Consider the following 17,339-nt stretch of genomic DNA (forward strand, 5'->3'; position numbering starts at 1 on the left):
AGAGCAGTGCACCGACACCGAGGGAGAGAGAGAAGCGAAAACGAAAATGGATGGTCTCGGTGCAGTTTTCCTGTAACAAAAAACACAGCGTTATCCCAGTCTCCGATGAGAGAAATGGCCGTGACACGGGCAGGTGAATTGCGACCGCGGTTCCCTGTATTTTCCCAGTGTTTGCCTGCTCAACTGTTCTCCTTTTCTAGCTTACTGTCAGCTACAGAAATGGCGTCATCCTCTGCTGTAGCGTTGGTATAGTCAGTGCAGTGCAGACAGCAGGCACACCACGCTGCCGTGTACTCGGAGAAACGAGCGCCGTGCGGCTGTTAACACTGTCCATCACTCCATTAAACAGCTACAATGTTATCCATCTGTGCACACAAACAGACACACACACAGAGGAAGCCTTTGCTTCAAGTAGCGACTAGTTACTTTGTTTGTGCTCGCCGTTCTTAGTCACAAGCCAAGTCTGGCTGACTAGCGCTGACTGACTGACTTACAACAGTGTGCGCTGGGCATTACATAAACGGCTTTAAAGGCTCTGCGAATGAGCGATCAGCCTGCCACGGTGTACTTTGCAACACATATTATTGGGCTGGAAAGCTCCCATACACACACATACACACACCCTTGTCTGTCTCTTTCTCGAGCAGATGTGTTGCAGGATGTAAAGAAAAGAAAGATGTCTCGTGTGCTGTCGTCGATGTTTTTTCCCCAAGCCTTTTAAAGTGAGCATCTACCGCCCAGCTTTTTCTTCATTGCATCCAGCAGTGTAGCAGAAGAAGTGATGTCATCATAACATAATCGTGTCTTGTTGTGGCAGACATAAGTTGGCACTCTCTGAAATTTCTAACAGCTTCTCCTACCTTTTTGTTTTTCCAGCTTGGGATCCGTTAAACTGGTCACCTAGAGGACTCATAGAGAGATGAAGGTATGTTCATTCATTTTTTTTTTTTATCTTGCATGTGCTCAGCAGCACGGGGAAGCTCCCATTAGCTCTACTACTTCTGCAGCTCAGTTTCATTCAGCTCTTATGTAAACACGACTTAACCAGAGGAATTAATCTGTTGGATCTTCCTATTAAATGTAAATGTAAACACACTGTCCTGGATAAAGGCCAGACTAATACAATTGTTTGATGTCCCCGATGTTGAGTTTCTAGTGTCTTCAGCTTGCTTTGCAAATGCAAATTGAGAATTGTAATACTAATGTTGTGCTTTGTTATGTGTTGGCATTGAATTATAAGACGAGAGGGCGTGGATGTGAAGTGATGTATGTGTATGTGGCTCTAAATTTATACCAAAGGTGTGGCTTGTGAACTTCATGATGAGATTTAAGAAAAACTTGGTCATGACATTGTTTTCTTCAGCCTTATTTAGCCTGAAAAAGACACAGCTGTCTCTCTCAGTGATTTGAGCTATTTATTCTCATGTTATAGCTGCAGTTATGACTGCAGGCAGTGTCTTAACTTATCATTTGTTGCCACGTGAGTCATTATGCTGCCTCGTAACCTGCAGCGCAATTAGTATAACGCACAAGAGGTTTTTGTGTTTGTTTGTGTTTCCTGACTCATGTAAGGTAATAGTGATGTGTGAGGAACATAAACCAAGTAGAACAAGAAGTTGCCAGGCTTTGTGATCGGAGAGTTGATAGTGGCCATATTACAAGCAGCTCTGGTAATGATTAGCTACTTTGTTATGCTTATTGTGGTTAATCAGACTAAACCGCCACCCACTAATAAACATGTCACCTTCAGCCAAATTATCCAGTTATTAAAGTGCAAGCAGAAAGAGCAGGGGGATACAAAGATAGATGCCACATTGATATGTTTGTCTACATCCAAACTCTTTCTGTTGGTTGTCCTCGTGGTAACGCTAACTTAAGCTACTGGGTGGTCTGCGATTATATAATGACCTATTTGTGTGGCAAGAGGAGTTTTGATTGCCAATACTGGAAATGCACTTCAATAAGCCGAGATGCACACTGAGGAAAAACGTGGCTTTAGCAGATACCACCTGACTCGCATGTTAGGCTGGCCTTTTGCTGCTTAATTTCCCCGACGTCTCTTTGAATAAAGCTAAACATATAAAAACTCATGAAACATGGTGCTATTAGTAACCGTGACCATTTTGCAGTTATTGTTGTTTCCACTTGGGTTGCAGTAGGCCTCTAGTAGATGATTATTATGTTTAAATGTTCACATCCACACGTCAGCTGAAAGCAGTGATGTTCCCACACTGACATTTTCTGTTTAATGTTGTAGCATTTGTTGTTTTCACAGCGCTCTGAGTTTGTGTGGCTCTATTGATGCTAGAGGAGTGCTCACTCATTTTACCGCTGTGTGTATGAGCATCTGCTCAATGCCTAAACTGTAAATTGCTCTGTAAGTAGGACAACTTTTCATTATGTTCACTTAGCGTTATATGTCACTTAGGCTCATGGTCTGCAGGCTTTCTTCACCAGCTGCGTGCACACACACACACACACACACACTGCTGTTATACAGTGTGTAAGATGAAATGCTGTAAACATTAGGCCCATTATAAGAAGTTGGAAGTGTTGGATGTTTGTTTAAATCCTTAATAAATGTGTTATAAAAGAAGTGGAATACATTAAGCTTCTGCTTTTATGTAGTAGTATCAATACCAGCGGACCACTCTAAATTCAACCACAGTCAGTAATATTAAGGACATTTGTCGCTTTTGTTAATAACAACAAAAGGGTTTGATTGTGTGTGAGTGTAAATGTGTAAAGCTTAAACTCACACAACAGTGAAAACGTTGATTTTCTATATATTCTATAAAACAAAACTATAAAACAACACTACAGGAAAAGTACTTTTCCGACTTTATTTTCATCACAGTTTGCTCTTATAAAGAGGAAGTTTTCCATATTTTTCAAAACAACTTTGTCAGTGTTTTTATTACATGGTCATAAAACTGGAAAATCAATAATAAAAAAAAAGCATGGCTTGCAAACTGGAGGTGCTGGGTGTGTAAGAATGAGGCAGGGGAGGTCTGATGAAAGATGTTTTTGAGTTACACTCTAGGAATATCAGGAGAGCTCGGCTTTTAAGTTTGACCATCCCCTTTTAAATCTGCCATTTATAAACTTGAACTGCAGTTCTAGTCCAGAGTTGCTCTGTTGTGTCAAAGTAGTGAGTATGCAGACTTTGCTGTTACAGTGAAATTAGTTATTTCTGTGGCCGTAAGCTGTATGCAGTGCAGTCATTTGGTTCCTATTTTTGCATTTGAGAAGATGGACTCAGGAGGTCAGGTACAGTAGGCTGTCCAATGTGCTTTGAACAGGCAAAAGTACACCTCATGATCACATTTAAAAGCTATGGTTCACTTTTGGTTAGTATTACGTAGATCTGGATACAAACAATATAATCATTCTTTGTAAAAATACAGTACTTACATTTTTATGTTTAAAAAATGCATAAAGTAAAAGTAAAGTCAGCCTGTTCATTCATGATTTTTAGCTGTACTTAAATTTCAGCGTTGTATCTTTAAGTGACATTCACTCAACTGTTTATATTACTTCACTTGGGTCCTGGTCTCGGTAGCGACACTTAAAAAATAATAGCGCAAGTAGCTGTGAATGTAACCAATTATACTGATTATACTTTTTTTACATTTACACTCACTTAGCTTGATTTGTAACTCAGTTTCGGTGTACCTTTCATTCAACATTGCTGAGAGATTTTCAGTTAATACTTTGTTAGGAATACTTTTGCTAGTATGTAGATAAGTTTACCCATAGAGCTGTAAACTGTACAGTTTTAGTCGAGAAGAAGTTTTCCAGTCTGTTAATCTGATGTTGAATTGTACTTGTTGATCAGTGTTTTATCATCAGGGTTCTGTCCATATGCTTTATTAGAAAAAGGGTGTCTGATAAAGACTTATTTAATTTTTTTTTAAAATATTAAAAAAAAAAAAACTAAATTCAGAAGCACTGAAATTCTCCAAGTAGATTAAACTGCTGCTGATCGCACAGGAAGCGTGAATATGGTGAATGCCCTAAATGTGGGGGAGTGAGTGAGTAAACAAAAAGTATTAAGATTGCAATTTTTTTTCTAGTTCAGAGCTGCCATGGCATTGCCAAGGCAACTCCTGCTGAAGCACCAGTCACTGGAATTGTGGCGACTCTGGTTTGGACAAAGAGGTGATTCACAGCAGGATTATTGTACGTGTGAGCTAGGCTGGGAGGGAGCTTAATTCTTTCCTGCGTGCCTCTTGCATGTTCCTTTGTTTGGCCTGTGAGCACCACAGTACAGTATAATGGGTGTAAAACTATTGTTTATAATATTTCAGAGATGCTACAATCATTAAAGCATTGTAATTCTCTTGGATAAATATAATAGATTTTAGATTTAGATGTAATCCAGTAATCTTAATAGACTGAGACATTTGTGTTTCATCCTATACAGCCTAAAATAAAATAAACCTAAAATAAATCAAACCACATTCAAACTAGCATGTGTGTCATTTTACATTTCACACATGCGCAGTATTGATTCACAGTACTCTGGGAAATGGCAACAGTTTCTTTATTTATTAATTTTTTATATCTCACAAATACAAAGTGTGTGAGTTTCTGTGATGGTGTGAAGTGGAAAAAAGAAAGAGACTCTGAGATCTGAACAGCAAGCAGCTTCCTGTCGTTTCAATTTTAAATCTGATCTAGGTTCACATCATCAGAGTTTGGCTAATTAACAGTGGTTTTTAATATTCTGATACTGTATTTCAATGAGAACAGCTCTACATAAGTCATGTTTTAAATATATAAAAGTATGTAAGTAAATTCGAAAGTATTCACAATATCTTTGCCAGGTTAATCAGTATTACTGTTTCATAGTTTGAATTTGTTGTGGATTTGAAGTCTTAAAGTGTCGCCCACGCACAGCCGGCACAGGTGTTTTCACTTAAAGTGCCTAATTAGAGCTCTTCTTCTTAGAGGACAGTGTGGGCATCTATAAACTGTTTGATTGACAATACACTCTATTATATTTTTCAAGACCTTTTAAAAATGGTATGAATTGTCTTAAATTCTTTTTGGATGGGACCTAAATGATTTTTAGTCGCATCACTGTGAGATTTTCATCAGACAGTATCTGCTCTTCTGTTCTCTCAACCACACAGTGTAGCTGCATGCCTTAAAAAACAACCTGTTATTTTTATATGTGTTTAGAATGGTTACTGGTAACAGTAGGCTGTTACATTAGCTAAGTTAACAGTTGCAGGTCAACCCTAAAAGGGAATAAAAACGTATTAAAATGACAAAAGCACCGATGCTTTGACCTAAAGGTGGCGATGATGAGGAGAAGGCCTTGTTAGCTACAGGAAAGACAAGAGACAAATCATGTGACTTTTGGAAATGAAGTCATGTCAGGAAAGTGTCCTGTATGTCAATGATTGTTCAGGAGAATGCTCCTTAAGTTAAAGTAGCATTAAAAATGTAAATTTAACTCGTATATCTTTTTTAATTAGATTACACATAATAAGATAATACAATATATTGCATCGTCAATTATAAGTTAATCACTCATATATATTTGCCTGCAAGTTGAATCAGCTCAAATAATTGCAAATATCTGTGTGTAGTAGTGTTTTATTTGCAACTTTTTTTGTCATCATCTTTATTTCTTTTGTTGCAATTTGTGGCTAGCTAAATGTTCAAAGACAGTGAGACAAAGAGCTGAAAGACTTTAAAAAGCATTGTTATTTGTCAAATTTGTTTTTGTAATTTTTTTTTTTTAATTTCTCTGTTGTCTTGGCACACAAGGGAATTACATAACAAAAACACTGGTATCATCTTTTGGCCAAATTGCTTTTTTTAAACATTAATATCAGCCCAGAATTTCACAGTTGGTGATTTTTTTTTTTTTTTTTTTTGAAAAAGTATTTTTTTGGTGCAGAAATAATCTGTCATGCGATGTGTCTTGTTGTATTTTGAATTTGTGTGACTGAATTTGTGGTCAAGAAGAATAAATGACACGGAGGCATTGGTGCACCCTTGGTAGATGAATAATATCTTATTAAACTAAATACTAGATAACTTGGCAGTATTTGGGCATTATTTTTTTTAAACAAATAAGTCATTCATGGCTTTGTGAGAGCAAGATTAACCATGCTTCTGCTGTTATAGACTACCTTACGCTCTCCATGTTGGAAGTGGAAAGGAAACTTCCTGGGTCCTCTTCCTCTTTTTCATCTGCTGCAGTGTCTGCAATGATGAACTAAACGTAGCTACACAGGTCTGCTGTTCAGTCTGTGCTGCACAGTATGCAGTGTGGTTGGTATAGTGCTACACTGACCCACCTTTCCGTATCTCTGGGTTGCTTTTCCATGAGAAGAATCAAACTTGGAGTTGGTTTTCTTTTTTAAAAAAGTTCATTAGTTGCCCTGATGTACATTTTCTGGAAATGCAAGCAATCATGGGCTGTAGAAATCTATGACAGCATGTAGAATACAGCTAGATTACAAAGTTTTTCTCTAAGCACATCATTGTTGCTAACTTTTTTAAATTCAGCATAAATGAACTTGAGAATATGACAGAAAGTGGAAGCATATTCTTGAATGGGATGGCTGGACTGGCTTTAATGGTAGAGAATGATATACAGAAGACTGCGTGTGTCCAGAGTCTGTGGGCTTTTAAGAAATCCCTGGAGACTTACCAGTGTCCCTATAAAGTGAGGCCCTATGTATGCATTACCTCCCCACCATACCATCAGTACTGGAGCTTTAACCTTTTGATAGCTGCCAGGATTTTTATTTTATTTTATTTTTACTGAGTTGTAGAACGAAAATGCTATAGTCACTAAGGCTGTCTAAGAAATGCGCCATAAGCAGCAGCTTATTTTCAACCATGCAGCCGGCTGTTAAATTTTTCATGACCCGAGTCTTTATTGAGCAGAAACTGATCTCATTCTGCTGCTGTCAGTGTCACTCCAGTCTGCTTTATTTTTGGTTAAAGCGGCGTTGATTTCAAAGCTCTGTCTTAATGTACCGATATCTTTTGTTTTCCGACCAGAACAGCTTAAACGTCGAATAGGTTTTTGGATGATCAGTAATCAGTGAAGCACTCGTACTCTATCCGAGACAGAAGTACTTTATGACCAATAACAGTGGTGCACCTTCACCTCTGGTATTTCTTTTAGATGGCTCATTGTGGAGGGAAAAAAAGCTTTTAAGGCATGATTACACATAAGGCTATTATCCTGGGTGTGCATGTTTGACTGATAGCCAAGTAGAGCATACTAATAATTACAACTTGGACATCATTATTTTCCCTCTCGAAGCCAGAGTGCAGCTTTTGGAGGAGTTGGTGCGTATTTCTATGAAAGGTAGCCGCAGGTGCGTTTTGTCACCCCATGCCAACTCACATTTGTATGTGTTTAATCAAGCACATGTGCCTGGAGAGTATTTTCCACATCAGTAGCGCTAGGTGAATAGCCAGAGAGCTGGTCTTGATTGTAGTGCTGCTGCTATCATCATGCTGACTTTCTGCATGTAGTGGCTGAAGTGGCGCTTAAGGCTTATCATAAATACTGTTCAGTCATTTTTTTTGTCCCTTTTTTATGACAGAATCTTGGGAAAGAGCCGCTCTCATTAGGTCCATGATGTTGTTACGAGTTGGCGAGAGGATGTTTCACATCCCAAAGGCATAGGAATTCCACCTCTTTGAGTTTAGTCATCTTGACTGGTTGATCTTCTGAGCGGGGGAAACAACACAAGATCATTCAGCACTGGCAGAAGCAATGAAAATAAAATAAATAAAAGTAGTCAGTGTTTTTTCTCCAGACAGCTGTAGGCCAAATAGCAATCTAATCCGAGGAATGGAGTTTTCTTTTCATAGTTGTGGTTCAGTGCAGGGCGGCAGGGCATTATCGGTGGAAACAACAAACTCTCCTCTGTTTGTGTTGGAATGTGAGCATGACAAATGTAATTCAGGCCTCAGTAGTGTGTTGTTACCCCTGTCTGGTTAGGTTGTGCATATTTGGCTAGCGCAGCTGTTGAGATAACCCAAACTGCCCTTTCTGAGTCCCCTAGTATGACTTCTCCTTTTTTTAAAAAAAAAAAAAGAAGAAGAAGAAGAAAGGAAATGGGTTAGTGCGTAGAGGACAAAAGGAGACCTGTAATAGTATGAAAGAGGAGGCTGAACACTGGTCTGAAGACTGTAGTGGTACAGCTTTGTGGCACAGCCGTGACTGACAAGAGAGTTGGTGAGACAGTGGAAATGGCTGCTGCGTCATGTAAACCCATAGTTGGCTAGGGCCGCTGGTGCTCAGGCCAGACTGCTACAGACTTATGAGGTGTTTATCGAAGAGGTAGAGAGGCTGGAGGGCGCTGGACTCTGCCCCCGAATCCCATCTGTCAGAATCCCAGAGAGTGTGGAGACGAGGCCGCCTGTTCTGGTTTGACTATAAAAAGCTTACCAGCATTTCACATAAAAGATGCAAATTTGCTAAGCTGCAAGCTTCAGTTATTTTTGTAAAGTTTCCAGGAGAGTGATTATTTCTGATGATTATTTGAAATATCACCTTCTGTTGTTACATATTAGCATACCATTTATATACGGCATACAAGGGATGGCAGACTCGCTTTAGCTAATAGGCCACATATGGCTAAAATGAGCTGCAAGAGTGAAACGATTGTATAATAACCTGTCTTTCTTTTCAAGTAAAGATGTAAACATTCAGAATTAGAATAAGTGCGGTTTCAACAACACGTCTTATTAGGACCGATTTATCGGCAGGCCAATATTATCAGCTTTATTATTTAGCTATTTGTTGATTGTTCTGCATTTATAGCGGTTGGTAATTTTTTTTTTTCTAAAGAGACTGAAGAAACACTCTACGATGTTACAAGTACTGATGTTGCATAGTTTGTCCACTAGAGGGCAGCCTGCAGATTTCCTGTAGGCAGCATATGGGGTTTGAACGCCACAGACACGACAATCTAGAGTATAAACGGGGAAATTTGTTTAATGTTTTGTGTTTCTGAAAGGAAAAATAAAAAAATGTAATCCACTTGGAATATCAGATTTTTAAATCTCCAAATATCGGTATTGGATTTTAAAAAAATCATATCTGTCAGGCTGAAATCAAGAAATAATTTGTAATGGAAGCCTGTGTAGTAAAGTTAAGATATTAAAGCTATGACTGTAAATTTTACACTACAAGTGGGCAAGATTAGACCCTGTGGCAGGCCCACACTGGCCTGCGGGCTGCATGTTTGACACCGCTCACATATACTGTTTCTACCCCCTCATGGTAGATTGGGTTGGAGAATTCTGGAGGGATTTTGGGGGCCATATATCCAACCATTTGTATACTGAAGTGAAAATAATCTTTTCAGTGTTTAACTCAGTTTGAGTGGTTTGAAGACAAAGTTAGGCAGGCAAGGTTGAGATGCTTTGGAAATGTGCAGAGGAGGATAGTGGATATTTTGGACAAAAGATGTGGAAGATGGAGCTCCCAGGCATGAGAAAAAGATGTAGTAGATGTAGTGAATGAGGACATGCAGAGGGTTAGTGTGGGATGGGGGCAGATGATCCGCTGTGACGACCCCTAAAGGCAGCATCCGAAAGAAGAAGAAGGAGGATTTTAACTTTACGGCACAAACTAATTAACACCATGTCCTGAAGACAGCTCTACAGGCAATTCTAATGCAGACCTACATCTAATAGCAATAAAAACCCATTAAAGTGCAGGCAGTTACATGTTTGACCACTAATTACTGATAGTTAGAGCAGTATGAGTGTTTTCTGTGTTTATAATGTCTTCACTGTTCTGCCTAGTTTGTGTGATATGGTAGCAGGAAGTTGTCAGTCTGTCACTTGTTTTTGCTTAAACAAATCACACACGTTTCAAAGGCGAGATGCAGCCAACAGCACAAGGCGCGGTGCACCTGCAGAACGTTGAAGTAGCAGCTGCTTCTCCCAAAGCCGCTGTGCTCGCTTCTTCTGTGCACTCCATCAATGCAGAAGTCCTCTGAGTTTAGTTTTTTTCCCCATTTCCATGTCACTCCATGGAAGCAGGTCATTTTAGGCACTTCTGAGCTCGATAGGTTGCAATAAGCTAAGGTTCTAATTAGGATTGAGATTTGTAAAGCTCACAAATTACCAAGCATCCTGACAGGATTAGGACTTTTGAGCATATCAGGCCTGAAAAAGTGGTTCGGTCATGACACAAGTATGTGCCATGGTGGACTGCATGCAGCTGGCGTTAGCAATTAGTTCCTCTTCACTGCTTCAAGTACAGCTAACCGCCGGTGTAGTTTTTAGCTTGAATGACAACCTGTGCACTCTTTGCTCTCCTCGTGGGAACAATGAACAACTGTTATGAACAGCCCCCACAAATTATGTGGTTTGAATCTCTTAAAGCGTAGAAAATGAAAATGTCGCAATAAAAGGAAGAAAAAAAAAAGGAGAGGTGTGCATCTCACCAAGTCTTACAAGTTATCATCTTGTCGTGTGAAATTGAACAGGTACAATTTGCAAGGGAAAATGGTTTTATATGGTAATGAGTAATGAGCAGAACCAACTTCCTGCTGTGAATAACTTCATTTGAAATTGATTGTTCTTGTTACTTTTTGAGCATCTCCATTCCATCTGGCGCTCATTCACTGATTTCATTCAGACAAGATGAGAGGTCTTCTTCTTTTTCAGTGTACTGCAGAAGTGCTACATGTGTTTGAGCTGCTTTCCTTGCTTTCAGGAGTAGCAGGAAGTGTGGCCCACTTTGGTTCTTATTCTAGAAAGATGTCTAAATATACCGCTGTTAGGCTGGGCTTTTTTCCTCCAGTCTAAGTGAAACAACCTCAGTAAATTCATCTTCACACTGTATGAAGCACAAACATCATCTGCCCCCATCTATAGACAGAAGGTCTGCTTTCTCTGTGTACTCTACCCTCTGCAAATCTGTTCTTGGAGGAAGCTGGGGAGGGGGGTGTTGAACCATTGATGACACAAGATGGTGCTATGTGTTTCGGATAGCTTCTTCTTTGTAGTCATCAAAGCTGTAGTGAAGTGGCCTTTTTGTTTGCTCCCTCAGAGGCTTGTTTTCCAAAACCCAGAGCAGATGGTATGTGTATTCCATGGATGAATCACTGAGCCGGGTGGGTTTTTTGCGTCGTTGCCCTGGACTCTGTTATGCCTGTATGTGTGCGTCCTCATGCTTTAGCTTTGTGAATACACCTGTGTCATTAAGTTGTATTGTATTAAAAAGGGTTTGAACTCTGTGTCATTTTTTTATTTCTTCAGACTCTGGAGGAGCCCCCCTACCTGACAGTAGGGACGGATGTGAGCGCCAAGTACCGAGGGGCTTTCTGCGAAGCCAAGATTAAGACTGCCAAGAGGCTAGTCAAGGCCAAGGTAAGTCATATTTCAAAGTGCTTATGATCCAACATTAATATTTAATTATCTGTCTGTGTTGTGTATGAAGTGGATAGCAGCCGGGCCGGGGGGGGGTGCTCTTGTCTTTGTGTGAAGCGGCTACAATCAAGATCACACAGCACTGCTTTATTGTGCATCCAGAGCCGTTGGTTTGGACACAGACACATTATCCAAAACGTTCCTTCAGAGCCCGGGTTAGCCTGGGATAATTGGATAAAGATCCTTCTATTAGATAATAGAGTCTGCCACAGTCAAACCAGGATTAGTTTCTTATTTCCAGTGCTGCCAGAAATCCAGCTGTGCTGCTCACACGCTGAAGGCCCGCCACCTGGTTTACGCCGTCAGTCAGAGGCCGATCAGGAGCCCAGCTGCGGCAGATGCGAGATCACCCAGTACCCGTTGCATCCTCGAGCGCACCTCTCACCCGGAGCTTCCCTGCTTTGTCACGGCCACGGGAGCGATCGCCGCCTCCCCATTGGTTTTCAGCCCTCCTGATGAAGGTTTTGCATGATACACGTAATACGGTATCTCATTTCCCAGTGGGGCTGGAGCATCTGGATAATACAATAGAGACAGATCGCTTGTCTCTCATTCTGCTGTGTGTGGGAGGAACAAAGACTGGATGCTGGCTTTTTCACTGTGTCAGTGCACTGTAGTTCCCCCCGTAGAGACAAAAGAGCAGAGATGCTTTGCTATTCCAGCACACCAGCTGAACTCATCAAATAACGTCCTTTTTTTGTCTCATAGACGGGGGACAAACACCATGACAAAGTAGACCATGCAATGTTCTTAGTTTAAATGATGCCGGCCGAAATGAATCTAATAGGACAGTCTCAGCTCATAAATTAATTACCATACTAATTAGATGAGAGTAGGGTTTGTTGTTTTTTCCTGGGTAGCTGCGATGTGAATGTGGAGCTCGGTTACACAAATGTTGAAACATGGCAATTATTCCGTGGTTGTTGCGAGTCTGAATATTCCGCTGTAATGAATTTCTTCGTAGCTCTTTGGTTCATTAATCTCTGTCTGCTTGTTTATCAAAGTCGATGTTTGCAGCGTACAGCGCCGGTGTCTTTTGAGTGATTTTTAAGGCTTAGTGGAGGAAAAAAACAAACACGTGGTTAAGATTGAGCTGCGCTAGAAAACACGTAAGACACCGATTAACACCATGTTAGTATCAATCACTGCAGAAGCGAAGCACATGCGTTCAGTTAGGACTAATGTTGAGTATATATATATATATATATATATATATATATATATATATATATATATATATATATATATATATATATATAAAAGTCTTTGTAGTATTTTTATATGCATGCAAACAAAAGAGTGTCTCAAATGAAGCAATTGTGAAATCTCGTTGTGAGGTTCTTCTGACTCATTTAAAGAGTAAATGGATGAAGCTGCATGTACTAACAGCTTCGAAGTACTCGTGGAGAACAGATGAACACCAGCTCCTTCTCTTAAACACATTTCCCGGTTCTTTGAGCACTTGCAGACCACACTGAGAGAAAGCCCACTCCTCTTTAGGATGGTGCTGTTTCAGAAATGTCACGCTCAAACAAGTGCTGACTAACTCAGTCGTGTGAATGCCACTCATGATGTAACCTAACCTTCCTAAAACTGATTAAAATTCCACTTCTGTGCATTTGAGGTGCCTCACAAAGTCTGCAGTTTTATCCTTGTGGTTATGTCGCTTTAGCAAAAAAGGCACCAGAAAGCTTCACCATTGCTCTTTAATCTATTTATTCCCCCTCTTTTTAAATGACACTATTTCTAGGCTTCAGATTAGGTTACTGTAGATTAAATATTTATGTGGGTTTTCCTTATTTAAACAGCCAGGTGTTTGACTTTTGGAGGTAAATATTGATGTCATTGTCCTGTTAATCTGTGCTCCTGCTGTGTGGCACGAAGCGATACTTCGAGGCAGTTGTAATGGAGGGAAAGTCGATTAAATAGATGCGAATATGTGAGGTGAAGAAAAGCAGATTTATAAAGGCACAAATGGTGAAGGTGTGTACTCTCGAAACGTATCTTTTTCAGCATAAATAATAAAATAATGTTGAAATAAACAACATATAAAAATCAGAACAGTGGAGGGCTTTATCACTGTGTCACATCCTTTTAGCTGTTTATGGCCACAGAATCCACCTTTGCTTGAATAAAGCAGTCACTTCTCGCAGCTCTTGTTTCCTGCTGGGAGAAAACGGAGCATGAAGGACTACTGGCTCCTCATAAATCTGTTCACAGCATAAAATTGCTGCGCCGAGGCTCTGTTGTATCAGAAATATGGTTTCATATCTTATTCCAATATTTGTTATCAAGCCTAAGTGGCTGCGCCGTGTGTACGGCTCGCAGTTAGGAAGTCGTCAGAGCGCTCTGTCATTATTGAAGCCGAGGCCTCGGACAGCGGGAGTCACCCTACCTAAAGTCTGGGGGGAGTCGAGCCGCTTGCCTTCCTCAGAGAAGAAAGGGATTCCTTTATTCCCCCAGTCGGGAATGTTATTATCTCCATAACTGATGAAATGCTACCTGAGGAAGCTTTTTATTTCCCCCCCTATTTTATTACCTGACAATCTTACAGTATGCATTTCTTTCATTCATTGTCTTGATTGTGCATTCACAGCGAGACCTTGATTGCTGCTTCTGCTGTTGTTATATTTGAAACTGACTCAAGCATTGTCTGAATTTGTTACCCGCAGGCTTGTTTTCTGGGATGAGGTGCTTAACTTTTTTTTCTTTTTTTTTTTTTTTTTTTTAGCCCCCGTTCTCTCCTCTGTACGGCAACTTATTCTAAATTTAATCACAGTCAATAAAAGTGATGCCAGTTTTCCATTATAATTATGTTACAATTTTTTTGTGCATATGCTCTCAACAAATTACTTTAATTTCCCTCCGGAAACAGAAGGAAGCACATGAGCATTTGGATGTACAAAGCAGGGAGGAGGTTTGCGGTAATAAACAGTAATGCTGTGCAATTCTGCAAATTTTGGTATTGATCCAATACCAAGTAAACACAGGGCCAGTATTGCCAGTGCCAATATCAATCCTGATACTTCTAAACTGTAAAGGCAGCTTATATTGGGGAGAGCAGTGTGCATTTCATCCATTTTTCCATTTCCAGAAAAAGTGATCCATTTAAAACTATTCATTGTTAAATAGATCACTATCAAGTATTGATGCTATCACATTAATATCGATCTGATACCAATACTAGTGTTGGTATCGATACTGTTGATATTTGGATCCATCTGCCCACATCTGCTAATAAGATCCAGCACTTCTGGCTGCTTTCAAACTTTTGCACATGCTCTCTGGAAAAGATGTGGCAGTATATGGCTCTTAAGTGCGTGTGTGCCTGCCTTGTGGCCTTTTCTGTCTCACAGTAATGCCAGGTTGCCATGCAGATACAAGATTACCACAGCGTGATCAGATTATGATCTGCCGTGGCTCACTTAGGGGGTGGACATTGCAGATGTAGAGAGCGGGGGATGGTCAGTTGTTCGGCATCAACTGAGGGTTCAGTCATTGTGTGAAAGTCCTGCAGTATTAGGAGAGTCTTGCTGCCTGTGTAAGGAGGATGATTGGTGTGATCCGGTCAGATCTTTAGGTAATTGTTTTGTTTATGCTGTTACTGATTCTACTCTACTGTTGCCTCCCACCTTCCCCAGGTGACCTTTAAAACAGATCTGTCCACAGCTGAGGTTCACGATGAAAACATCAAAGGACCTCTAAAGGTAAGGCAGGAAAGATGGAGACCTATTATTATTATTATTCAGTATTAGTCATGAATCCCTCCTGTCTGAATTTAAGACTCCTTATTTTATTTTATTTATTTTTTTTAGCTTCACTCCTGTTTGTATCTAAGCTACACTTCACCCTCCCTTTGCATAAAAGCACACGTGGCAGCAAAGCATTAGCTTTGCGATTTAATTTCACTAAATTGAGGGTTTATGTAGCAGCAGTATCATCTTCTCATTACCTGAAAAGACATCATTTTGATTTATCACCATAATATAATAATAATTAGTGCACTGACTGGCAGAATAACAGCGGTGTATCCGTCCCACAGGTGGGTGCTGTTGTGGAGGTGAAGAATCAGGATGGAGTTTACCAAGAAGCCACAATCAATAAGCTGACCGATGCTAGTATATATACAGTTGGTAAGTCAATAACAAGCTGTCTGCCTTGCCTCCTTCCTCTCACACTCTTCTTTACTCTACCGCTACGTCATAAAAAAACATGTTTGCACTGACAGAAAATCCTGCATGCTGATTTGTGTTTCTTGGACTGCGAAGTTGCTACAACTTTGAGAATTTTAGTCAACATATTAAATAAGGGGAACATCAACCAGTGGTGCCCCTGCAGTTTTGAATGTGTGCATGGTAGGGCTGCCACAAAGGATTATTTTGATAGTCGACTAGTCACCGATTATTTTTGCGATTAGTCGACTAATCAGATCATGCATCCACTGGAAAAAGTACAGCTTATTGCACCAGCATGCATCTGCTCTTATTTAACTATCATTAGCTTACAGCTTTAAGTGTTTAAGGTATGTGCTAACTAAAAATAAAGACAAGATGATAGTTTGTTAAATTTTAATAAAATTTGCAGATTGTTTCGGTGAAGTTTAATAAACTCCTTGCTATCTAAAATACAACGGGACACCGGAGTATATTCTTGAGCATCTCACACTTCTGATAATCAGTTGTCTGCTTGACATTTATTCAGCTGTGTAAAAACTATAACTTTAATCTCAGCCAAACCGACTCAGGAACAAATAAAATACAAAAAAAAAGGCCAAACAATAACATTTTTAAGTTATCAAAGTGACTTATATCATGTTTAACCTGAGTAGCGAAAGACGGCGGTGGGTTTGAAAACAATTTGCTGGGAGTCCGGTGTTCTCACGGGCTCTAGTGAGCCTTGCCCCCAGCTAGCTATCGAGCTAGTGGGTAACAGACGTCTCCGAAAACGTCGGAGCGCTTTTGAAAGTATGTGGTGTCCTGATAAACTGAGCAGATATTTGAAGTTTACACAGTTACATTCTCGCCTGAAAATATGTTAAACGTTTATTTTGTGACCCAGAAAGAATAATAAGAGTAATATTAAAACTAACTAGCTGCCGCCATTGTTGGAAACTGAGCTGGGCTGCGCTATGAATTCTGGGACAGAGCTTCTTCTTCTTCGGGGTTTAACGGCAGCTGGCATCCTTGTACATGCTGTGCTGCCATCTTCTGTTTCAGTCCGTTATTACACTATTAAATCAGTCATCGACGATTTTGATAGTCGACGTAATCGTGACTATTCGACTAATCGTGGCAGCCCTAGTGCATGGAAAGATTAACTGTGCTGATACTTTTGGCTGCTCTCTTATTCACCTCAGCAAGTAGCTCCACATATTTCATTTGAAAACTATTTATTTATTTTACACCTTATGCCCTTCCTGACGCATCCCCAGTGGGATTTGAGTCTCCTGCTGGGATCATTGGGCCAGTGTGTAAACCACTACTCTAAGAAACCACAGGACAAATACTGGGCTGGACCTACTTTTGCTTTCTGAACTGCCTTAATTCAACAAGTTCTTGGAAACATCGCTTAGAGATTTTGGTCCATATTTACATGATGGCGTCAGCTGCACATCCATGATGTGATTCTCCATTTCCCCATGCTTTCATGTTGTTTACACTGGTTGGTGACCCTGTGTGAACTGTAGGCTTAGTTTCCTGTTCTTAGTTGGCAGGAGTGACACCCGGTGTGGTCTGCTGCTGCTGTAGCAAATCTGCTTCAGGGTTTGATGTCCCTTGGTTGCCTTACTATCAGCTTGAAGCAGTCTGACCATTCTCCTCTGACCTCTGACATCAACAAGACACTTTTCCCCAGAGAACTGTGCCTCCTGGGATCTTTTCTCTTTTTCAGATCGTTCTCTGTAAACC

At 40.2% G+C, this 17,339-nt stretch overlaps 1 protein-coding gene across 2 annotated transcripts in view; it reads left to right on the forward strand.

The window, feature by feature from the left end:
* The window catches only part of arid4b (AT-rich interaction domain 4B), a 35,433-nt gene that overhangs the window by 1,600 nt on the left and 16,494 nt on the right, over positions 1-17,339 (forward strand). For both annotated transcript variants that reach the window (XM_085182140.1, XM_085182141.1), the window contains exons 2-5: positions 877-925; positions 11,263-11,373; positions 15,075-15,140; positions 15,476-15,566. In XM_085182140.1, coding sequence (XP_085038266.1) covers positions 920-925; positions 11,263-11,373; positions 15,075-15,140; positions 15,476-15,566 — 274 coding nt within the window. In that variant the 5' untranslated portion in view covers positions 877-919. The remainder of the gene's footprint in view (positions 1-876; positions 926-11,262; positions 11,374-15,074; positions 15,141-15,475; positions 15,567-17,339) is intronic.

The sequence above is a fragment of the Neolamprologus multifasciatus genome, chromosome 13 (genome assembly GCF_963576455.1).
Source record: "Neolamprologus multifasciatus chromosome 13, fNeoMul1.2, whole genome shotgun sequence".
NCBI lineage: Eukaryota > Metazoa > Chordata > Actinopteri > Cichliformes > Cichlidae > Neolamprologus > Neolamprologus multifasciatus.